The 23,272-nt window shown below is 32.9% G+C and overlaps 2 protein-coding genes and 1 long non-coding RNA gene across 11 annotated transcripts in view; 2 read left to right on the top strand and 1 right to left on the bottom strand.

Moving 5' to 3' along the window:
* scrib (scribble planar cell polarity protein) overlaps positions 1-23,272 on the top strand; it is a 313,705-nt gene that overhangs the window by 208,910 nt on the left and 81,523 nt on the right. For all 9 annotated transcript variants that reach the window (XR_012465828.1, XM_074177044.1, XM_074177046.1 and 6 more), the window contains one exon: positions 5,201-5,291. Coding sequence is in view for 8 of the 9 variants with exons in the window: in XM_074177044.1 (XP_074033145.1) it covers positions 5,201-5,291 (91 nt within the window). In the remaining variant the exon portion in view is untranslated. The remainder of the gene's footprint in view (positions 1-5,200; positions 5,292-23,272) is intronic.
* LOC111509707 (uncharacterized) lies at positions 508-2,919 on the bottom strand. The gene is made up of 4 exons (XM_023165535.2): positions 2,765-2,919; positions 2,064-2,256; positions 1,187-1,806; positions 508-1,117 (listed from the first exon to the last, which is right to left on the bottom strand). Exons 1-4 carry the CDS (start codon positions 2,777-2,779, stop codon positions 677-679), a joined length of 1,269 nt encoding a protein of 422 aa, XP_023021303.2. The 5' UTR covers positions 2,780-2,919; the 3' UTR covers positions 508-676.
* LOC141482980 (uncharacterized) lies at positions 1,574-2,237 on the top strand. The gene is made up of 2 exons (XR_012465830.1): positions 1,574-1,706; positions 1,755-2,237. It is a non-coding gene; the product is annotated as an uncharacterized lncRNA (long non-coding RNA).

The raw sequence follows: 23,272 nt of genomic DNA, 5'->3' as shown, positions 1-23,272 counted from the left end.
GTTCATAAAATAAAGTTACCTTTTCGTCACTGTTTCCCCATGCCCTTAAATTTCTAGTGGATGAATTTATGTTGAATATCAGAATTGCACCCGTGCGGAGCCGGGGTGGGTTTCTAGTGTAGCATATTGGATTAGTCTATTTTCCTCGGTATTGGTCACTATTTGACAAATGAAAAACCCCATTTGTACACCATTGATTTTGTATTGTCAATATCTATTTGTAATAAAATAACGATATTATGTGTCATTACCTTGGACAAATATAGGAAGTTTTAATTTTCTGTAATTTTCGAGATATCTAGAAAAAATTCATTTTCTCCCCGTCTTTCAACACCGTACCAAGGAGCTTTGAACATTGTTCAAATCCATCAGCTACAGTATGTTCTCAACCGCCTATTTTGTGTATGCTACTACTCACAATGTAATTCATATAAATTAAAGTCAATTTGATTGAATTCAAAAATTCAACATTTTTCTCGTTTCTGTCAGATAATTTTTAACACAATATAGAAATAAATACTCTTTATTGAATACGAAAAAAGTTACTTGTTTGATGTGAAATAATTAATAATCCATAAAAAAACTATCGGATTGATCTTTCATTATCACTTCCAACTTTAACTTGATTTTTCAACGCTTAATATTAATTTTGTCGCAAATTATTTATAAAACGTCTCTATTTCCAAGACTCGCTGTGATAATTTCCATGGCTGTATGAATTCAGAGGACCGGAATGCCATCCACCTCTAATCCCTTCGCTGTAGGCTGATATGCCACCAGGCAAATTACCATTGTATAATCCACCACTGACCAATCCATCACTGACCACTCCGTCGCTCACCAATCCACTGCTAGATAATCCACTACTGATTAATTCACTGCTTCCCAGTCCACCGCCGACTAATCCACCACTGACGAATCCACCACTAACTAATCCACCACTAGCTAATCCACCACTGACTGCACCGTTCTTTACCACCCCATGGTCAATATTCTTGTAAGTGTGAACATATTTGCGTTCTTTTACGTATACTGGGGTGGGTACTCTCACTTGTACGGGTGTTGGTACTTGGACTGTGTAGGGTTGTGGCACTGAGACGGGCACAGAAACTGGAACCTGAAAAAAAAAGGCATGAAGTTTCAGACTGATGTTCTATATACATATAAAAATGAGAATGCAGCTCACTTTAACAACTACTCGTCTTTCTACTTCAACTGGTACTGGTTTGGAAACCTCAACTGGATATGGCCTAGGAACTTCTACGGGAACCCTAACTTGGACTGGAACTGCTACAGGTCTTGGTACTTTAACCTCGTATGGTCTGGGTACTTCTACTGGAACTCTCACTTGAACAGGCACCGAATAAGGCCTTGGTACTTCTACGGGTACAGGATGTGGCACAGGTACAGATTTGGTAACTGTTACAGGGTATGGTTGGGGTACTCTTATTGGTACGTGTTGAGATACTTGGCGGTATTCATGTGAATGAGGAATTGGATGTTGTTGGTAAGAAGCGGCTCCCAATCCATAGCTTGATGCAAGAGCTGCACCGACTCCGTAGCCGGATACGCCACCTAATCCGTAACCCGAAGCACCACCTAATCTGTAGGCGGAGGCGCCACCAAGTCCGTAGACGGAAGCGCTACCAAGTCCGTAGGCGGAAGCGCTACCAAGTCCGTAGGCGGAAGCGCTACCAAGTCCGTAGGTGGAAGCGCTACCAAGTCCGTAGGCGGAAGCACTACCAAGTCCGTAGGCGGAAGCGCTACCAATTCCGTAGCTGGAAGCACCTCTGAGTCCATAAGATGCTGTAAATAAAAATAATAATATCATTCACTTCAAGTTTATGAATATAATTTTAGTATACGCCTCATTTTTTGAAAGGGCTGCGTTTGATGAAGATAAAAGAGTATGTTCTCATCATGAAATATTTCCAAAAATTTATCATTAAATCGCTAAAGTTGGACTGGCCTGTTGATTTCGTGAAGAGAATTATATAGAGAATTGTATTGAGAAGGTTATTGAATCAAAAACGCCTTTAAATAATTTATAGCATGATACTTACATTCAGATATTCCGCCAAGTCCGCTAAGTCCACTTATTCCGCTAATGCCTCCAATGCCGCCATATGCGCTAATCCCTCCTAATCCACCATCATGGAAAACAAGACTGCGTTTCGGTTTCTCCGATGACTTATCCAGTCCAGTTTTTGTTTTTCCAGCAGCATTTACTGCTGACACAGCAAGAAGAGCCAAACACTACAAAAATCAATATGATGTTTTATTTATATATATTTTTAACTTCAGTGAATGAACTTTGATTTTCAGTATTCCAAAAATAATTGAAGACCAATAATATTGGACTACTAATAAATCAAAATTAAAGGAAAACTCAGAAATGGCCATCTTTCCGTGCGAGAAATTGTTAGGATCAGTTGGTGATTGTGTAAATGGGGAAACTTTTCGGATATAATACGTAAATTTTCGCCTCGAATGAGTTTCATTTTCAAGATTTTACATGGAGCTGGAGACCAAAAGATACATTTTTGAAAGCCCGTACTGTTCGAAAATGATTTTGTGTCAAAAAATGTATGCTGCACAATTTTCTCCCAAAAATACATTTAAAATATTCTCTTTTTCAAAGAGAGCATATAGTCAATTTTGAATAATGATATCATATATATAGATTGAAAATTCAGTAAATAGGACTCTTTCGAATTGCTTCAGTAGTAATATTTATTCTTAAAAATATCGTTTTGCTACTTACCAAAAACACTCTCATTTCTACAAAGTTGAACTGAGTACTGAAATTTTGAATGAAAAGTGTTCTTTTATATCATCTAACTCGAATAGTTGGAGAGATTTTGAAGGACGATCGCTTCTAACTGGAGATCACCTTATTAAATAATTCAGATTATCTGCATATATCGAAACTCAAAACTATCAGAATTTGCATAGTTATTTATAGTATGATGTCTTGAGAGTAATCTGACCTATATCTAATCTTGAGGTCTCCATTAACTACTCTTTAAACTCACCAGCTGAAAATATAAAATAAATCCTCGGGATAGAAAAAAAAGTTCGGTAATTAACTGTAACAGGTAAGTTATATCATTCCAGAATAAGAAAATTATGAAATTCATTTCTCCTACTTTTTTAATGAAATTTTCGAAATTACTATAACCTGTTTTTATCGACCTGGGTAATTGTTACCTTCCACAATCTGAAAAAATATAAAAATTATAATGGAGAACTTTATTCAAGTGTAAAAGGGCAAACTTTTTAGTTTACCCCGATAAGTTACTGCGTAAAAATCAAAGTATTTTTCACAAAGAAAAATCTTCAATTTATCAGTAACTTGTCGTATTTAACAATTTTGCCTATCAAAAAATTATTAAGAAATAATACTTATCTTTTACGTTTCGGAGGCCAGAATCAGCCTTCGTCTTCAGAAATGGATAAAAATTCGAATATATACGCATATATATACGAATTTTTATCCATTTCTGAAGACGGAGGCAGATTTTGGCCTCCGAAACGTAAAAGATAAGTATTATTTCTTAATAATTTTTTGATAGGCAAAATTGTTAAATACGACAAGTTACTGATAAATAGAAGATTTTTCTTTGTGAAAAATACTTTGATTTTTACGCAGTAACTTATCGGGGTAAACTAAAAATTTTTTCAGATTGTGGAAGGTAACAATTACCCAAAAAAAAGGTCGATAAAAACTGATTTTTTCCTCCACAAAAAATGACTTTCGTTGAATACTATAACCTATAAACAACAAAGGGAGATTTTTTTTTCTCAAAACGAATGGTAGTTATACTTAGTGAAACCTACATATATAAATCTCTACTAATAATATAAATGCAAATGTGAGTTTTTTTTGTTACGGTTTCACGTGAAAACTACTCAACTGATCATCATGAAATTTTGTACACATGTTCTTGGAGGAATTAGAATTAACATAGAATACTTTTTATCAAAAAAAATATTTTTTATATAAGATCAAAAAATTGTTTCTAAAAAAAATCTCAAAATCTAGCTACTTCAACGTCATCTAGAATTCCAATAATGAAGTTCCAACCCGTAGTACCGTAATACCGTCGCGTCGCACTGTTTTATTCACAGTCACGACAATATCCAATCCGATCCAAGTCACTATAGTTTCAGCTGCCCACTTTCTTACTTAATGAATTTTCACTTTAACATGTGTTGGTCTCTTGCTCGATACAGTGATGAACATTTTTTTCAAAGAGCTTTCAGACTTTGGCAGCTGTTTGTTATAATTTCGCGGCAGTTATCAATACTCTATTGATATAGGTCATCATTCACTGACTCTATAAAAATATAACGGATTCAAATCTGGTGACTTTGCTGGCCACTCCAGTTTAAATATTACAGAATGTATTCAGGTTTTTTTTTGTTGATAAAAATGAATAAATTTTGCTGAGGTTGTCAATTTATTCATTTTCATAAACAAAAAAAACCTGAATACATTCTGTAATATTTGAACAATATAAATCACCATGATAAACGACATCAAAAAATTATAACAAAAACTATTACACATCATTCAACGTCAAAAATGTCATTCTCATGTTCAAGAGTTCTCTCAAAATAACATTCATAAAGTAATAATCCTCACATAGCAAAGATATGTTACTGTTTTTTTGTTATATGTTTTATATGTATACTTATTATGTCCATTTTTATATTACAGCCCTCGATAAAGCTAGTAAACATTAGCGAAAGCTCGGGCAGCTAAAAAGAGTAGTATTTACTTCAACACAGACCGAATCCCCGAAAAACCACCCTTATATATATATATATATATATATATATATATATATATATATATATATATATATATATATATATATATATATATATATATAATAAAGAAGTAATAAACTTTTTGTTGATCATTTTATAATAAACATAAAAATTAAAAAATGTGTTTGATCATGCCATTGATGGTTCCAGAATTATATTCTTTCACAATAAATAATCTAGTAATAGTAGTAGGTAGCAGAAGTTTGATAGTCCCGGACTATCTGTTAATTTCACCACAAATTGAGTATGTTAATAATTATATTTGCTATACATTTGCTTGCTGTTTGCCTGTTCATTGTTGTCGTTTGTTCCTATGTTCATCAAATGAATGCAATAAATCAACCACTCGAATTGCCCATTTCAGGCCCTGAAAAGAAAAGAGGAAGAAAGTGATAAAACCAGCGTATCTTCACCGCCCGAGTCAGCAGGGGAACAAAGCTGCTCCTCCAGTCAAGGTATGTGTTCCTTTATTTTGTATACTATTCGCATTTATGTTGTCATATGCAGCTTTTTTTACTTGATTTTTTCGTTAAGTATAACGACAAGAGTGAACTCACAGTAAAAATAGTAAATAAAACATTACTTTCAATATACCATTAATTTTAGCAGATTCCACTATTACTGTATCGAAAATGGTAACACTCAAAATGTTGATTAAATTAGACAAAACTGTTCCATCTCCTAATGATGCTAACTTGGTTAGCAAAACGCGCGTCGAGAGACTTTCTAATAGTTTGTTCTAAATAGATGAACATTTCAATCTAGCAGACCACTATTATAATCTTCATGCAGTCATTGTTCACTTTGGTTCTGGCGTTGAATCTGATAATTATTACGAAACGGACTGGTTTAAGTTTGACGATAGTAGTCGTGTCACTAAATATTTTGGCAATATTTTGAATGTATTATAGCCTCTGGAGATACCCTACATTTTATTATATGAAAGAGAGGACATTTGCAGATCAAGGTCTTCAGATGATGAGGTGCTGCAGGTTTTTCCGGTCAATGCGCCACTGGAATCAATCAAGTCGATACGGAGCATCAATTAATTTTTGTTTTTGTTTCATAATTTGTATTATTTTCTTTTTTTATATATTTCTATAATTGAAAATTCCAATAAAAAAAGTATTGATGTATTGTAGATAATCCTCCTGATATCGAGCAGAGTTTTTTGAAATAGGCAATAAGTGAGCCGGAAGAAAGTATGGAAATGAAAGACGCGAAAAATGAGCTGTTTTTGAAAGAAGTAACATAAAGAAAAAAAAACGAATTCTACTTTCAAACAATGAGTGCACCAAATGGAGTTTATAAACTGAAAAAAGGCTGAACGGTCAAAAATGAATCTATTGAAACAAAGTTATATCAAAGGTAATACTAGCGAGAGAAGAAATTATATGTCAATAATAACCCAGAAACAGAAATGCATTCAAATACGAAACGATGGAAAGCAGTGTAGTCATTTACAGTCAGAGTTCCACACAACCATGCACGTAGAAATTGAATACTAATAATAGCCCCACCATCACGGTGGAACTGTATCTTTAAATACAACAACTACCTGAGAAAATTGAAATATCTAATATAAAAGAGAAAGTTATTTCTGTGTGGGGCCATCTGGTACTTCATAACAACAAAAAGTGGGAGGTACTAACGGAAAGTTAGCAGTATCAAATAGTATCACAAACAGTACATCTTTTATCCAACATGAATCCTTAGCCTGTGAACTGTTTAAATATCTGTTTGAAATATGTTTTCAGTTAACCAGCTGTCGCACCCCTACGAACGACAACCCTCTGAAGTCGAAACTTGTGCGAGCTAAAGATCAACGAGGTCTTACCTTTTAACGTGTAATTCCTAACACTACATGATATCAATCGCATTACGTCCAGGGAAGAAAAATAATGGAGTCATATTTTCATATCTAAGGCAATCGCAAGAGGCTTAACTGTTGAGTCCTTAGAAATAAATAATGCACCAAATTCCAACTCTACTAGAATGATTGTGACATGAAATCTAAAATCAGAATTGAAGATGTTTTTTATATTACCATTCAGAATATTAGTAATAAGTTGAAGCATTTTTGTAGAAACTGATATTAGCCTTAGATTGGTCTCTGAAATTTGGGTTAATGAAACAAAAGTAACAAGTGCAAATTGCAAATTTCAGCCTTATATCTTTTCATTGCAGAAAAAGCATTAAATACGGAGGGATTTGTCTATTTGCTCAGAGTGGTTCGAATCTGTAACTAAAAAGCAAACTGCAAAGTTTGCTGGAATTGAAATAATATCCCAAAAAAACGGGTTATAACCTGCACATATCGATCACCTCTAGAGCAGGGAGTGAGCGCTTATCTAAACTCTGTCCAACCAATAAACAAACTAACCCAAACAATGATAGATGCGTGATCACCACGCACATTTGAATCTATTGGGTAAAATAAATGAACCTCCTTAGCTGGCGGAAATTATTTAGATATGTCACTACACCAATATTAAAAAATAATGCCCATTTAAATTAATGGAACCTAATTATTCTGTCTTGATATGCCTGAAAAATTTGCAGTTAGATTTGAAAGTTGATGCATTTCTTTCTTTTTATTGTAGTATACAAGTAGTGTTCAAAATAAATTTTCGTGAAGCATGAATGCTTATTTCTAATATTTAAAAAAACCTATAATTGTTGAGAAATCGTTTTCGTAGTAAGCCGTGAAATAAAAAATGCTAATGCCAAGCAAAAAATGAAAATTCACCCTAATTTTTGAACAAACCTCGTGCATGTCTAATTTTTCAGTAACATAATTTTATGATGTTTTTTGGAACGGAAATGTAGAAAAATACTGTATTTTGATACACTGCCGAATTTGAGGTAATACTTGATTTATAAACACTTTACAAAAATGAATGGATATTCACATCTACTTGCAACTTTCCAAGAGTCAGTTGGAGTCGATCCGTTTTCGATTTCTAGATATGAGGAATATAAATCTCAAATTTTTTGGGACATCTCCAACGGGGCTTTGTATGACCTGACTCTGATATTTTTCTCCAAGGAGAATAGTGACTACTAAAATAGATGTCCATTAAAAAGAACGTTGATGGAATCCAATGAACGAACCGTCGCGTGGAAAATCGCTTAAAACCAGTTTAACAAACCTTCAACAGCAAATTTCAAACAAACAACAAGGTAAATCCGGCAATTTTAATTTTGACTATTAGCAGTCATGATTGAAAAAAATGTTTTCATATCCCCTGTAATAACTATTGTCTAATTTAGGTAACCTTGTAAGTCTTGCCATTTCCGATATAGCAATAGTGAGGGCAACTATATTGATTTCAACTTGAAATATTCTTCTTGAAAATACTTTTCTTTCGGTTTGGGTGATGCAGTGTTTTTACATAATGTTGTGCTAAACTACATACTTTCATTTAGTTCAATATTATTTTTGCATAAGGTAATCCAATCATGAGTGTTCTAGACGTGCAAATATGATTCAAAATATAATTGTTACATGTAAATCATATTTGATTTGTGATTACATTATTTAGTCTTGCAGTGGAAATTTGATCGTTCTGATGGTTTATACACGATTCATGGTATTTTTTTCTTTTTAATTCACATCAATTTTTTTTTACGGTATTAGCAACTGAAAGTGTTGTTTTTTATTGGTATGCTTTGTGCAGTCTTTGCAAAATTTACGAAAAATGTTTTCTGTTTTCCCAACCATTTTATATAATTGATGTCTCTCTGTTGAAGTTCTTGAATTTCAAAATGAATTTTTGTACAAATGTCATTAAAAGTGACATTTTTAATAGTTGTCAAGAGATGATGTTTACAAAGTAGCGTGTTAAAAATATTTTCAACACTACTGTTAAAAGTATTAACATGATTTTTTTTCGACCAAATAGCAATAAACAAAACATAATTATTCAAGTTTCAAAGAAGTTTTCTTATGAACAATATGAACATTGATATGAAAAGTACAATTGGAAGAACTGGTGATATTAATACCTTGCGATGTTAAAGAGCCTTGTAATATATTTGAACTATCTGAGTTGACAATTTCATGGGAATTAACATTTAATTCTTGAAGTGAGAAGGACGACGCTGTTCGCTGAAGCTAGCTGTTGGGATTATTCTTTCATCAATAGCCTTTTTATAAGAAGTAGATTGATCGATGTAACCTTCAGGTACTGTTGTAGACTTCCATCCTCCGTTCTTCTTGATATCCGTTATATTTGCTCCTGATTCTGCTTCTAATTCTCTTTCTGAAACAGTGACCTGAATATCCTTTGGTTCCGGGAGGTTCAGAAATTCAGCAATGGTAGAGGGCATTTTCCCAAACGTGTTTATACCAACTGGGTTGGCACTGCATTTATAATTTGTGTATTTCAGAAAAAACGTTGATGATTGATAACAGAAGGACGGAATGCAACGTATTTATTAAAATAGTCAATGTTTTTCCAACAATGCAAAAAGAATGACCTATTTTCGTTTTTGTATTTGGGATTTGAACAATCAATGATTTATCCATTTATTCAATATCTTTTATTAATAAATGGCACAGCTCTTCACTCCGACAGGCTCCGTATATTCCGAAAATAGTAGTAACTTTTATCATCAAATATTTTTCACCTGAAGCCGCATTTATAAACCTCTGGACTTGTTCAAACGTAAGAGTTTTTTATTATTTGGGCCTATAACTTTCATTTTCACGCTTCAAGAATGCTATTATCTTGAAATATTTGCTTGTATTAACACCTTTTTAACGAGCGCACTCGACTTTATCGTTAAAAACTTACTCCACAAAGTTGACGAGTTCCATATTTTTGATTTCTCTTCTAAATAGGCTAAGAAGACGGTTTCGCTGAAATTTCCTTCGACGTTTTAAAGTCTATACCAGCTGAAAAAATTAGAATATACGGTGTCGTACTGCTGAGCCGATTTTTTTGGTAACAATTCGATTGAAACTCTTTTTGCAGCCTCTTCAATATCGTCAGGAACACACAATTCCTCACTATTGTTCTTCATTTTGCAAGACATTAAACACCAGCAAGAACTTCAAATATGTCTTTAAATGAAACGCGTGAGCGTCTATTGGTAACCAGGTGATTCGCCGTCACTTGACACGATTACTTCACACCAAATGCGATAACATGAAAATAGTTAACTGACATGAAGTGTTTTTATAGAAATATTGAATTTATCTATATTATGAGAACAGGACAGTTGTACAAAAAACTTTGTATAATATTTGTGTTTTATTTTGTTCGTGAAATTGCTCAACTCTTTACGCTCGTTTAGCAAACTTTTTCACTCACAAAATAAAACCCTACTTTTAACACTCATATGATCAATAGCTATTTTGTAGGACAAGATGGTTGAATAACAAACGGGTGTTTTCTGTAGTAATACTATAGTAATACTGTAGTTAAATTATATAGGACCTCATCAATTTTTCTATAAATTTACATTTTTTAACGCAAAGTTTGTTATTTAGCAATACCGTGAGAACGAACAGCATGATAAAAACGTTGAGTCCGTAAGACGAGTTGTTTTGTCTATTGCTGGTTGCGCGATTGGTATTGCCCAAAAATATAAAAGTTTGAGTTTACAAAAAAGGACATTTATCAGAAGGAAACTTTTAGATCGAGTGGTATTCCTGAATTATTATCAGCTAAATGCGTGAATATACCAACAAAACATCAACTTAATGAATTTTTATTACCTGAATAACGCGAAATTTCAACAAATACATTCGTTTGAAAGTATAATTATTAAAGACACATTGTTCGGATATATGGCAGCATTTTTCCACAATTGTATTTCATTGTTACGTTAAAATGCATTAACTGTATTTTTTTCAATTTCAATGAAATTGCTATCATTCGGAATAATGTTTCGATTCGAATTTGTTTGACACCAATAAGTTTCAATAAAGATATCCAGATTTCTGAATATCATATATAAAGTGTTTGCATTCAAGGCGGATTTTGAATTGAAGGATTATTATCTTATTTTCGTGAGGTCATGTCAGTCTGGGCTATAAGTTTAGATTCGTGTTTGATGGACATACTTTTAGTTAAATTGAGTGGTTAGGCTCATTCGATCCGGAATACTGTCTAGATCTTTGTGAAAAAAAAGTAAATTAGTTAATAAAAAATTCTAATAGTTATAAACAATTAAAGACCCTAAAAAGCAGTGTTCGTTTTTGATGTTTATAGTTCGTAAACTAGAAATATTTTTGAATTTTGAAAAAAAGATCCTTGGACTGGAGGACATTTACTTAAAAAAAGTTCCGACTCCCGACACGGTATCTCTATTATTTATAATTTTAATTTAACGCTGAAAATAGCTAACCGCGCGCCATTTTCAGGTTGCGCGCACGGCCTCTAAGCAAGAACGTAACTTGAAAATAATTTTTTTAAGGTACTTGAAGTAAATAGAAAATTTTTAAAAATTTATGATATATCTAAAAACCATAGCGAACTGATTCCCGTCGGATTTTTTCATTAAAAGTAATTTTTCAATAATCTAGATTTTTTCAGTTTGTTCCAAGGGCCAATTTTTGCCTTTAACTATATTTCTAGACTAGGATAGTCGCAAAGTGCGTGGCCTAAGTAAACTTACGCTTTTTTGCATTTCAATTATTATTGTGTATTGTGACACTTAACGAAATCTAGTGGCTAGTAGTGGTACTATGTACTATCTTTTTCAGCTACCCGCTAGGTGGCATTAGGCGTAATTAAATATTTGGAATTACCGCGTTGGTTCGAGAAAGTTCTGGTTCTAGCTAGTGTATTCCGATCACCTCGAGATGGCAGTAATAATTGCATATAAAAAGGCTAGCGGCGCAACTGCGAGTTAGTCTGTGTAGGAAAGGCGAAGGAAGCGAAACTGTCTATTGTGAAATAAAGTAACACCTGTCAATAAACGTATTTTTATTTCACTTATTGTTTTTATGTGTGATTTGTTAGTATGGAAAAGAAGCGAAAAATTGACAGTGAATGCAGAACGTTCCAAGAAAAATGGAACTTTCAGTATTTTGTGTTTGAGTCCAGTAATAAGGCGCTATGTTTAATTTGTAATGAAACCATAGCTGTTGTCAAAGACTATAACATTAAACGACACTATGAATCGAAACATCTTCAAGGTTACTTCAAGTATACAGGAAGTTTGCGGAAGGAAAAATTTGAAGCTTTGAAACGCGGACTCAAATCGCAGCAATCTTTGTTTACCATAGTAAATACTGAACAGGAGTCTGCAACTCGCGCCAGCTTTCGTGTGGCTCTTGAAATCGGAAAACGTGGCAAACCATTCACCGATGGAGAAATGATAAAAGAATACTTGATTGCAGTAGCCGAAGAAATATGCCCCGAAAAGGTAAATTTATTTAAAAGTCAGTTTGTCAGCAAACACCGTGTCTCGGAGGGTGCAAGACATCGCAGAAAATATATCATCTCAACTGTCTGACAAAAATGGACATCATGAGTGGTTTTCTCTAGCATTGGATGAGTCAACGGATGTGTCGGATACTGCTCAGGTGTTGATTTTTATTCGCGGAGTAGATAAAAGCTATGAAGTGTATGAAGAACTTCTTGATATTGATAGTATTCACGGCACGACAACTGGGGCAGATATTTTTAAGGGAGTTGAAAATGCCATTAATAAAAAGAACTTTCGATGGAGAAATTTGAAATCTATAACAACTGATGGAGGCAAAAACATGTATGGTAAAAATAAAGGAGTGGTTGCACTTGTGTCAAAGGCTGTAGAAAATTATGGTGGTTCAAAACCATTAGTCTTACATTGTATCATTCATCAACAGTCCTTGTGCGGAAAATGTTTGAATATGCCTGAAGTTCTAAAACCAGTCATATCAGTTGTTAGTTATTGTTAGTGAATGGACGTGGAAGTTAGCCTTCTATGTCGATTTGACAAATCATATGAACGAACTGAATTTGAGATTGCAAGAAGAAAATCAGCTTCTCCCTGATTTATACACCAATATCAAATCCTTCAGGCAGAAAATAATACTATTTCAATCGTACATTTTGAAACATGTGAAATATTCAGCCACACTACTGAGACTGAATTTTCCGTCAATTTTGCAATCAAAACTTTGAGTGCTTTGAAGATAAATTTTGATAATCGTTTTTCAGATTTTGATGTCATTGCGAATGAAATTAAGCTGTTTCAAAATCCTTTTGATTCTGACATTGAAACCCTGGCTCCGGAAGTCCAAATGGAAATTATTGATTTACGGTGCAGTGATATGCTTAAGAACAAATATTAAAATTCATCTTTGTTAGAATTTTATAAGACTCTTCTTCCACTGGAACAATTTGATAATTTGCATAAATTTGCTCGTGGGTTGTTTTCTGTTTTTGGTACTACTTACTTGTGTGAGAAAACGTTTTCAAAGATGAAGTACACAAAGAATGTTTACAGATCTCAATTAACCGATGAGCATCTTAAATCTCTTTTAATGATTGGTACAAGTAAAATTGATCCACAACTACAAAGTATTGTCGGTGGAAAATCACAATTACATAAATCTCATTAGTGTTTTTGTTTTACTGTGATTCATTTCAATTATTTGTTAGTTATTAATATGTCTAAACTTAGATACTTAAGTTAAGTTTTCTTTGTCATCATTTCTGTCGTTAAGTTTTACCTTGCAAGTGAATAAAACCGAGTAATTATCATTCTGTGTTTTCTTCTTCAACTTATCACAGCAATAGTAACAACAATTAGGTAATCATTGGTTGTCGCGGGCCAGATTGATGACAGTTCATCATTGGCTGTCGCGGGCCGGATTGATGACTCTGGCGGACCGGATTTAACCCGCGGGCCGTAGTTTGAAGACTCCTGGTCTAGATTATTGAAAAATTAACTTCAATGAAAAATTCCAACGGGAATCAGTTCGCTATGGTTTTTAGATTATGTCTTTAAGTTTACTGTGAGTACCTTAAAAAAAATATTTTCAAGTTACGTACTCGCTTAGAGGCCGTGCGCGTAACCTAAAAATGGCGCGCGGACGGCTATTTTCAGCGTTAAATTAAAATTATAAATAATTGAGATAGCGTTTCGGGAGTCGGAACTTTTTTTTCAGTAAATTTCCTCCTCTTCAAGAATCTTTTTTTCAAAATTCAAAAATATTTATAGTTTACGAACTATAAATAAAACCGAACACTGCTTTTTAGGGTCTTTAATTGTTTATAAATATTAGAATTTTTTATGAACTAATTTACTTTTTTTCACAATGATCTATACAATTCGTATCGAATGAGCCTAACCACTTAATTTTACTAAAAGTATGTCCATTCAACACGAATCTAAACTTAAAGCCCAGACTATGTAAATAAGTAAAGTGTGCCGATTTATTTTTCATTTCGGTTTCTTTCATCTGTTCATTGTATCACGAGTTATATATGATTCACATATTCATTTTCATATTTTCGGTACAGTTAGACTCTAGTTGTCATAATATCAAATTGAACCTGAGGATTTCTGTAGAAGCATATTTTGGTGGTCTAGCCTTTTCATTATTTCATCGTTTTGATGGCAATAATCGAGACAAAAAGCTGTAATGTTCAGTTGTGATTTCTCAAATATGTCATTTCATTTTTTCATATCCAAACTACATTACCATCAATGGATGATATTTCATCGTTAATCCGGTACCTCAAATCTACATAGTAAGTGGTCCTGGCATTCCTTGCAAGAAATCGTGTTTTCAAATTCAAATTTTTTAAAAGGAAGAAAGTCCAAGAGTTCTTCGGCCGTTCTTCCATGTACAAGAATTGTTCTCAACGCTGGCAACATTACGTGCTGCACTTAAGGCAGTTTGTCGAGAGATCTTTACGTTCACCATTAGAGCATATTCCACTCAGTGTTACCTCGACCGATCAACCGCGAGGTGAGATCCGATCGTTCTTCGAAGCTCGTGTGTTTCGCTTTTACTTTTGTTTTGCCATCCGCCTACTGCGATTATCTAGACTTTTGCTGATAACGATGTTTTACGGTTTGTTTTCGATCGATAAGGCAGTTGATTTGAAGGTGCGCGTCGGAAAAAATGAGCACTCTGCCTAAAATTCGCGTCAAATCTCGTGGAAACAAGTTTATCATTAAAGCTGATACGTTGCCCAAGTCGAATAACTCCGCGAAATTTACGCTAACAAAGAAACGTCATGTCGAACCCCCTCGAAACAACAATAACACCATCCTCCAATATTCAGGTTAGGGGGCTGATACTAACGAAATATTCTGTTTTTGTACTTTGGCATGTGATTCTAAGTTTTATTTTTCTGGTTGCTCTTTGCTTTGTATTTTTCAAGGTGAATCGGCAGTCATAAACAAGTGAATCACCTGGAATTGTTCAATTATTATGGTCGAAAGTTGCGTGCTTTCGTTGAAAATATGTGAGTTCATATGACTATTTAATTTGATTAGATTTCGTTTGTGGTATACAACGTATGACGCATATTGTGACATCATGACTAATAGGTAGTAGATGAAAAATGTACACATGATTTAACCTTGTATTCATTTCACGGAGTTCACAACAATGGGAACAAATTTGAAAATCATAGAACTTGAAAGTTGAAGAACAAGTCTCGAAACAGTTGATTTTTTTGACAAGTAAATGCCACGACAAAATTTAAACCAAATAAGAGTAATTTTGTTTAATAATTTAAAATTATTCGAATCCATTCCATGATTGGAAACGAATTCGGCTGCTCCATACCTAAAAAAAAAGGTGAAAAAAGGACTGTCTTTTGATTATCTTATATCTCTGAAACAAGTGAAGGATGATGTGTTCAAACACGGTATATACAAAGGTATTCCCATGTCAGTTACTGTGTTTTGACATGGAGCATCCGAATTATTTGAAAATTATGAATATTGCTACAAGGTTTATCGTTTCGTTTTTCGCTTCCAGTTTCTAAATATTTATTTTCCGTTAACCAGCAGATGTCTCCATATGTACCATAACGTTCAGAAGTCGAAACTTGTGTGAGTTCAGGATCAATGAGATCTTAACCTTTAACGTGCGAATCCTATAAAAATTCCTTGAACACCGTAATCGAGGTGATTTTTGACGTGTGAATGCTATGATCAAAATTACGTCATTTTGTTACAGAACTATTTAGATTCTCTGGTCTATGAGTTGAATCCAATTTTCCTCAAATAATTACCGAACTATTATAGTTGTCGATTTTTTCAGTTGTTCCTGAAATAGTAGGAAATACTCTCATTTCTTCAATGTTTCCCATAAATTGTCGTGAGGTTAGGTTAGGTTTGGTTTCGGATGTTATTGGGAAAATATTTTCCTATTTCACATCGTTTCGTTTATGAATTATGGGATTTGAGGCAAAATGCCAATGAAATGTTTTCGTTCATTTTCTCAACAACATCAAAAATGCCCTATTAGTATATCTTATATTATTGTTTTTCAGCGGCAACTTCTTCCATTGATTAAATATTATTACTCTAAGTCAAATTATCAATTACAGACATTTTCTCAAATAATTCATAAACTCTTCATTTCATGTATTAACATAACTTCTTCTGAAAATCAGTTGCAACTGACAAAATCATTCTGTTTATTATTTATTTACCTTTATTCAAATTTTGTAGTACCTACTTTCGGAGGTTAGGTTAGAAATGTGTTCAAATAATGTCGCTATCTGCGGTTGTTTAGTAATTTATGAAAAATAAATAAATATAATTTCTAAACAATTTCTGAAAAAATACTTTTCAGTTGTACATACTTGTAAACGTGAATGAATTGTGTCATTATGTAATTCTTCAGCAGTTTTAGGACAGAACCGCCCGCGGTTGCCGCGGGTGGTTCTGTCATTATTCGGCACAGCATTATGAAGAGGTCACCGCTCTTCTGGTGAAATACATAAGCGAAATGTTGTATTTATTTAGGTAATGTGTGGACGTACAATCTGCAAAATGTTATCGAAACTGGCTACTCACTTCCGTTAGTAGTTGAAACATTTCTCAGATTTTGATACTTTATGAAAGATACCTTTCTTCAATCTTCGGCTAGTCAGTGGATGGACCCAATATTTGCAAAATTTTTGATGACGTTTTCTTTTACTGCTTCGTAGTATTAGAACAACAACACATACAGCTGTCTTAAAATCCATCTTCAAACTGAAAATCGTGGCCAGTTTCGCTGTTTTTAACCGTGGTGTGTGCGTTTCAGGCGGTTGGGCGGTTTACCGCTAGCGGCAAAAAACCGTAGTGCGGCCTCAGCCTAACGTTGAAATACCTAAAATTGTCATACGATGACAGTTTTATAGTTACTAGGGTTGTTTCAAATATTAGAACGTTAAAATATTTTACAATTTGTTATATAAATTTGTTACTATTATGATAGGTATATGGAATATACTATATAGAATTAGAAAATTTTATTATCGATTCGTTAGAAAATGTCTGCGTCATATCATGTATAGATAAATAAAGCATATCAAATTAGAAGCAAAACCTTTTATCATACAGAGGTGATAAAACATTAACAATTCATGCGGGAGTTTACTACCCTTTCATTTTCAAGTATAGAAATATGTTATTTTAGCATTATTAACTTGAATATGAATTCATGGCATTCTAGTTTTCTAGTTTTCAAATTACTTTCATTTACTTTCGTTATACCACATTCGTTCGAGAAGTGAGAGGGGATTTATCTTTGACTCTGGTGTATAAAGTTCTAATTGTGAGAACTGCTTTGGTGGCTATTTTAATATTCGGTAATTCGTTGAAAATTCTAGAGAGTTTGGGAGTGATCTCCCTAATAAAGGGTAAAGTACTATAAAAACTTGAGTTTGAGCAATATTATTTTCATTGTTTCAAATTATATTTGGGTTTGGTGGAGAAGTTGTAGTAATGTCTGATATGGATGAGGAATTGAACAAAATATTTTTCAACATACTTGAAGGGTATGCGTTATCAAGAAATAGTTTAAGTAAAATATCAAGATTTTTTTTGTGAAATTGGATGTCAGATAATTTCAACACTCTATTTTTCATTTGTTTCACTAGATTCACTTTCATCGAGTATTTGTGATATGAACAGTAGTTAATATATCTTCCTGAGCTACAAGGTCTTCCGTACCAATCGATAAGAATATTGTTGTTGGTAGTTCGTATGAACCTTGTGTCAAGAAAGGGTACGGAGTGGTCAGTGTCTTCTGCTTCCACAGTGAATTGAATGTAGGGATCATAGCTGTTTAGTGTGCCGAGAATCTCTTCAGTACAATCCATTGGCAGTGAAATGATGATATCATTTACGTATTTTTTTATAAAATGAAGTATAAAGGATAAGACAGGTATTACTGTGTCTAATAGGTCATCCATAACGTATGCAGCTAAGATTGGCGAAATTGAAGCACTCATTGGTTTTCAAACGTTTTTTTATAAATTTTGTTGTCGAATGAAAAATAAGTGTTATCAAATAAAAATTGTATAAGGTTAATGAAATTTTCTTCTGAAAGGATACAATGTAAACTATTATTGTTCCATTGTTTGTGGATTGCTCTTATGCATGCTTCCTCATATACATTGCTGAATAGGGATACCACGTCCAAACTGGCTAGAATGTAGTTTGGTGGTAATGTAGTATTATTGAATTTATTTGTTACTTCGAATGAAAATTTTATGTAGTATTCGTTGTCAAAGTCGTATGCCTAGTCAAGATAGTAGTTAAAAATGCAGCAATTCTTTCGGTAAGATATCCTATCGAGGCTACAATTGGTCTTACTGAAAGTGTTGGTTTGTGAAACTTGGGTAGAGCATAGAACTTTGGGGAAATACCACTGTAGCTTCTCATCACTTCGTCAATTTGATTTGATTCTTTTAGTTTTTTTATTTAAGTATTGGCTTCAGTTTGAATAGAATTGGTAGGATCTTTATTCAATTTTTTATGAGCAGAGTTATTAGCAAAGACATTATTACTAATAACTGATGATATTTTACTTAAACTGTTTCTTGATAACTCATACCCTTCAAGTATGTTAAAAAATATTTTGTTCAAGTCCTCATCCATATCAGACATTACTTTACTACAACTTCTCCACCAAACCCAAATATAATTGGAAACGAAGAAAATAATATTGCTCCAACTCAAGTTTTTTATATTACTTTACACTTCATTAGGGAGATCACTCCCAAACTCTCTAAAATTTTAAACGAATTACCGAATATTAAAATAACCATCAAAGCAGTTCTCACAATTAGAACTTTATACACCAGAGTCAAAGATGAACCCCCCTCACTTCTCGAACGAATGTGGTATATAGTATTCCATGTCAATCGTGCAATAAAAACTATGTTGGTCAAACGTCAAGAACTTTGAGCTCCAGAATAACCTCGTACGAAAGTGATTGTGATTTCAATGAATCTATCAAATCTAGCATCAATAGAATAATGTACTTATATATTTAATTCAAAGGTTATTATCCTAACTTCACTTTTAAAATCTACCCACAGGTAGAAATTTACAAAGAATTCTTTACAATTTGAAGTTGGCAACAACTTTTATCACTATAACCACTGACATATGTCATGTCAACTGTCTGTCAATCCTAACCAATAGAAACGATTTGTGAAATTTCAACATATGACATTATCCTCTTTATTTTAAACTGTAACGTTTTTCATCAAATATTTTATCCAATATTAGACATCCTTTCCCGATTTTTAAAAATGTATTGTATCAATGCTCATTTAACTCTATGTGCCCAATATTTTACATAAACATAGTAAGAAACATCCTCAATAAAGTTGTAAGTCTAACCATTCATTTATATCATAATATTACTTACACCCACAATTTTGTAGCACCCCTGATGATGGAAACAATTTATTACATTTCCGAAAGCTTGGACAAATCAGTAATGGTTTCCTTGATTACTTTGTCCAAATAATCAAATTTTTTGAAAACCCTTTACAGATATATCTTCTTTTTGTATAGCTCCATCAAAATATCTAATAGGATAATGTCAGGAAACATAGCGGGCTAAGACACCTCCGAATACTTTCTCTCCCCTGAAATAGATTCTGCAGGTACTCATGAACTTCTCTGGTACTTTTTTCATCTCATTGATAACATGTTTTTAGTCTATCAAAGTTCGCAAAAATTGTATATATTCCGAATTCCACACCATACATTGGTTATGAATGAATATTGATCACAAAATCCAAACCTTTTCTCAAGATCCCCTGGTTTCAAAATATAGATGAATTTGAGTTTGTAAGGATGAAAATAATTAAATTTCAATATTGCTACCTTACTTACATTATTTCGCAATACAGCTGCTCTTTTCCAAAAGGAGTGTTTTTTTTATTTTCCACTGCTGATTGCAGTTCATAATTCTGCATTTTTCATTGGATTTATGTTTCTTCTTGATGATGTTTCTTTTGAATTCGCTAATTATTTCACCTACTAATGTGAAATGTATAAGTTTATTATAGTATGTGTTGTTGAAAATATGGACCTTCCTGTATGTTTTATCTTTGAAGGGGTGAGTGGAAAGAGAAGTTATGTAACATTCTTGGTTTTGAGAGAAATGAAACTAAAATTTCAATATTTGCAGCTTTATTTACATAAACATTAAAGGTTTAATTATTCGCAATATTATTGTGTACATAAATTCAAACAACACTTTATTTTGAGATTTTCACTCAACGGGAAAATTATTTTGTAGTATAACGCGTACCGCGGTTTTGTAAACTGTTGAGTGAAGATCCCACAATAGTGTTCGAGAGTTGGCCACTTCAACACATACTTAGGTATAATAGAGGGCAATATTCAAACTATACATACATCCTTTTTCCTACAAAAATGCTATGTAACCATTTTACCCGCTCACATCTTCAATTGGAAGAAGATAGAGTGGAAATGTTTTATGGAACTTCAGGGAGGAAGAAAATATCATGCAAAAATGAAATAAAACAATAACTGTAGGTGCCTATTTATGATTTCTAGAAAATGACAACACAAAATACAGAGTTGATCACGCATCTCTGCCTTCAAAACAATTTTAATAAGAGTTCGCTTTAAAAGTTGTGAAATATGCATTGATGAGAAAAATTTTATTTTTCGGTTAGAATGTTTTTATTAACAGGAGTCTAAAGTTAACAAAGTGAAATGGCCAAAAACAATCTAGAAAGGACATCCATTAGAAGCAATTGAAAAAATAACAACATAAAATTTGCTTCTTCAGATGAAAATCACAGCTGTTGCTGTTGCACAATAGTTAAGATTACCTAATCCAAAACTAACTTTACGTCACACACGTGCGTCGAACTATTTCATTGTTTGAGCTCCCTTATGAATGTTAGTTCAAAATATTGAAAGCGACGACTCATTTTGGATGAATAAAATGGTGTAAAATTTTAAAAATATTCATAACGAATGAATTCATTTTTTCAGCTATAATATCCCAAGGACATTAATAACTAACGAAATAATTTTATCACAGTTTTCGAAAGCACGTTATTTGGTAACATCCCGACGCCAAAGGCGGAGGGATGTTACCTAAAATAACGTGCTTGAGGAAGTTGTGATAAAATTATGAGTTATTTATCAATGTTCGAGGGATATTCGGTGAGAAAATTTTTTGCAATTCGAACAAAATTATTTATTGAACACACAGTTATTAAAAGAACAATTCGTATAATGATATTCCGTTGATCTTGCTGTATTTGCCTCGGTTACTTCATTTTGAACACCAAAGCGAGGAAGTGACATTTTCAAAATAAATTGAATTACTGAAATGTCAAACAACTTTATTGTGATTTGAAAGGGTTATATTTTTTCAGGAGTGATTAATTTTTTGGGAAAGAAAGTTTTTGGCTTTCTACTACTCCATCTGATACAAAAAAATGGATTAGAGAATCTTCCAAAGAAAGGAATGATTAATCAATTTGAAAATAAGTAACTCTATACAGTTTGGTACTGAAGAGCCTTAGGGCAAGTGTCTTAAGGCGAAACACGTGTATACCAGTTAGGGTGACAGTGTTCCATGTGAGTACAATTTATTACCATTCATTCAAAGTAGAACTCATGTGAATGATATCTGATTCTTATTCCACAACAAATGTTTGAAATACAAACTGAGTAGAGAAAAGTATCTTCTGTATAATTCAGTGTTCATATAGAAGTATTTGTTTCGAAAGAATTTTTTCTCTCGTGTAATTCAATGTTTATATAAAAGTAGCTGTTTCAGGAGGACTTTCTTTCAGTTTGTGTCTGAAAGTTACTTCTTTGCATAATCTACACATCCATGTATAGAGTTACTTATTTTCAAATTGATTAATCATTCCTTTCTTTGGAAGATTCTCTCATCCATTTTTTTGTATCAGATGGAGTAGTAGAAAGCCAAAAACTTTCTTTCCCAACTTTATTGTGTTGGTTGCTTAGCAATGTCATGACATAAGTGATAACTACCCGTGAAAACTATCCATGGGTAGTTATCAGTGTAATGATGGTTTCATTGGTTATTTCGACACACATGACTAGAAATAGACAAATTTGATAGGATAATTTTTTTGGCAAAAAATTTTCAAGGTAATTGGATCTTTTGAATACGTTCAAATGATACTCATTTGCAGAAAATAATATATTTATAATCTTCGGTTTCGTATCTCAAAAGAATGGAAATATTGAAAGACACCGATATGTATTTCATTCATTAGTAATTATTATAACTCCAAAATTTCAAAATGTCAGTAATTTGTGAATATTATTTATCAATATTAATTCAGGGCCAGAATTTTATCATTTCACGAACTTTTATAAACGGGTCGAAGCAGCCAGAACATTTTCACCTCCGCTATTCCTTCTAATAGGTAACCGTTTCTATTTGTTACGACCAGAATAGTGATAGTTCATAAAAAATCCGTTCGTGAGTGGATAGGGTCCTACATGTTTCATTTGTATCAATATCGACAAAAAAATCACACCACATTTGAACATTAGTGTAAAGTGGCCGCTAACTTCACACCCCACGCAAAGTTAGTCTGCTTATTTTTTGAGCGAACCATTATCTTCACAGATAACGATATTTAGTACATCTCAAAATATTCAATAAGTTCATATTTTCCATACCATGACAGTGATAAATTCAAAATAAATATTAATATATTTTCAACATTCAATTATGAGGAACCAACAGACGATTCAGCAATAATCTATTTCGCCAATGTAATTAATTACTTCTACGATAAAATATTTGCTGGCGAGGGCGAATACCTACCTAATATGGGAATGTAAAAGTTTAAGTATTATGTTAATTACAATGAATGAATATATTTATAAGTTTGAATACAAATAGTGCACTACTAAGATTTTTTTTCATTCGTCTCTAGTATCCTATTGAATGATTTATTTTGTAGTTCAAATTTTTTTCAAATATATT

This window comes from Leptinotarsa decemlineata, unplaced genomic scaffold (assembly GCF_025532065.1).
Source record: "Leptinotarsa decemlineata unplaced genomic scaffold, Ldec_3_MD MMD2_tig00002159_RagTag_RagTag, whole genome shotgun sequence".
NCBI classification, from domain to species: Eukaryota; Metazoa; Arthropoda; class Insecta; order Coleoptera; family Chrysomelidae; genus Leptinotarsa; species Leptinotarsa decemlineata.
Note: the sequence above shows the minus strand (reverse complement) of the source record. Positions and strands in the feature narration are given on the sequence as shown.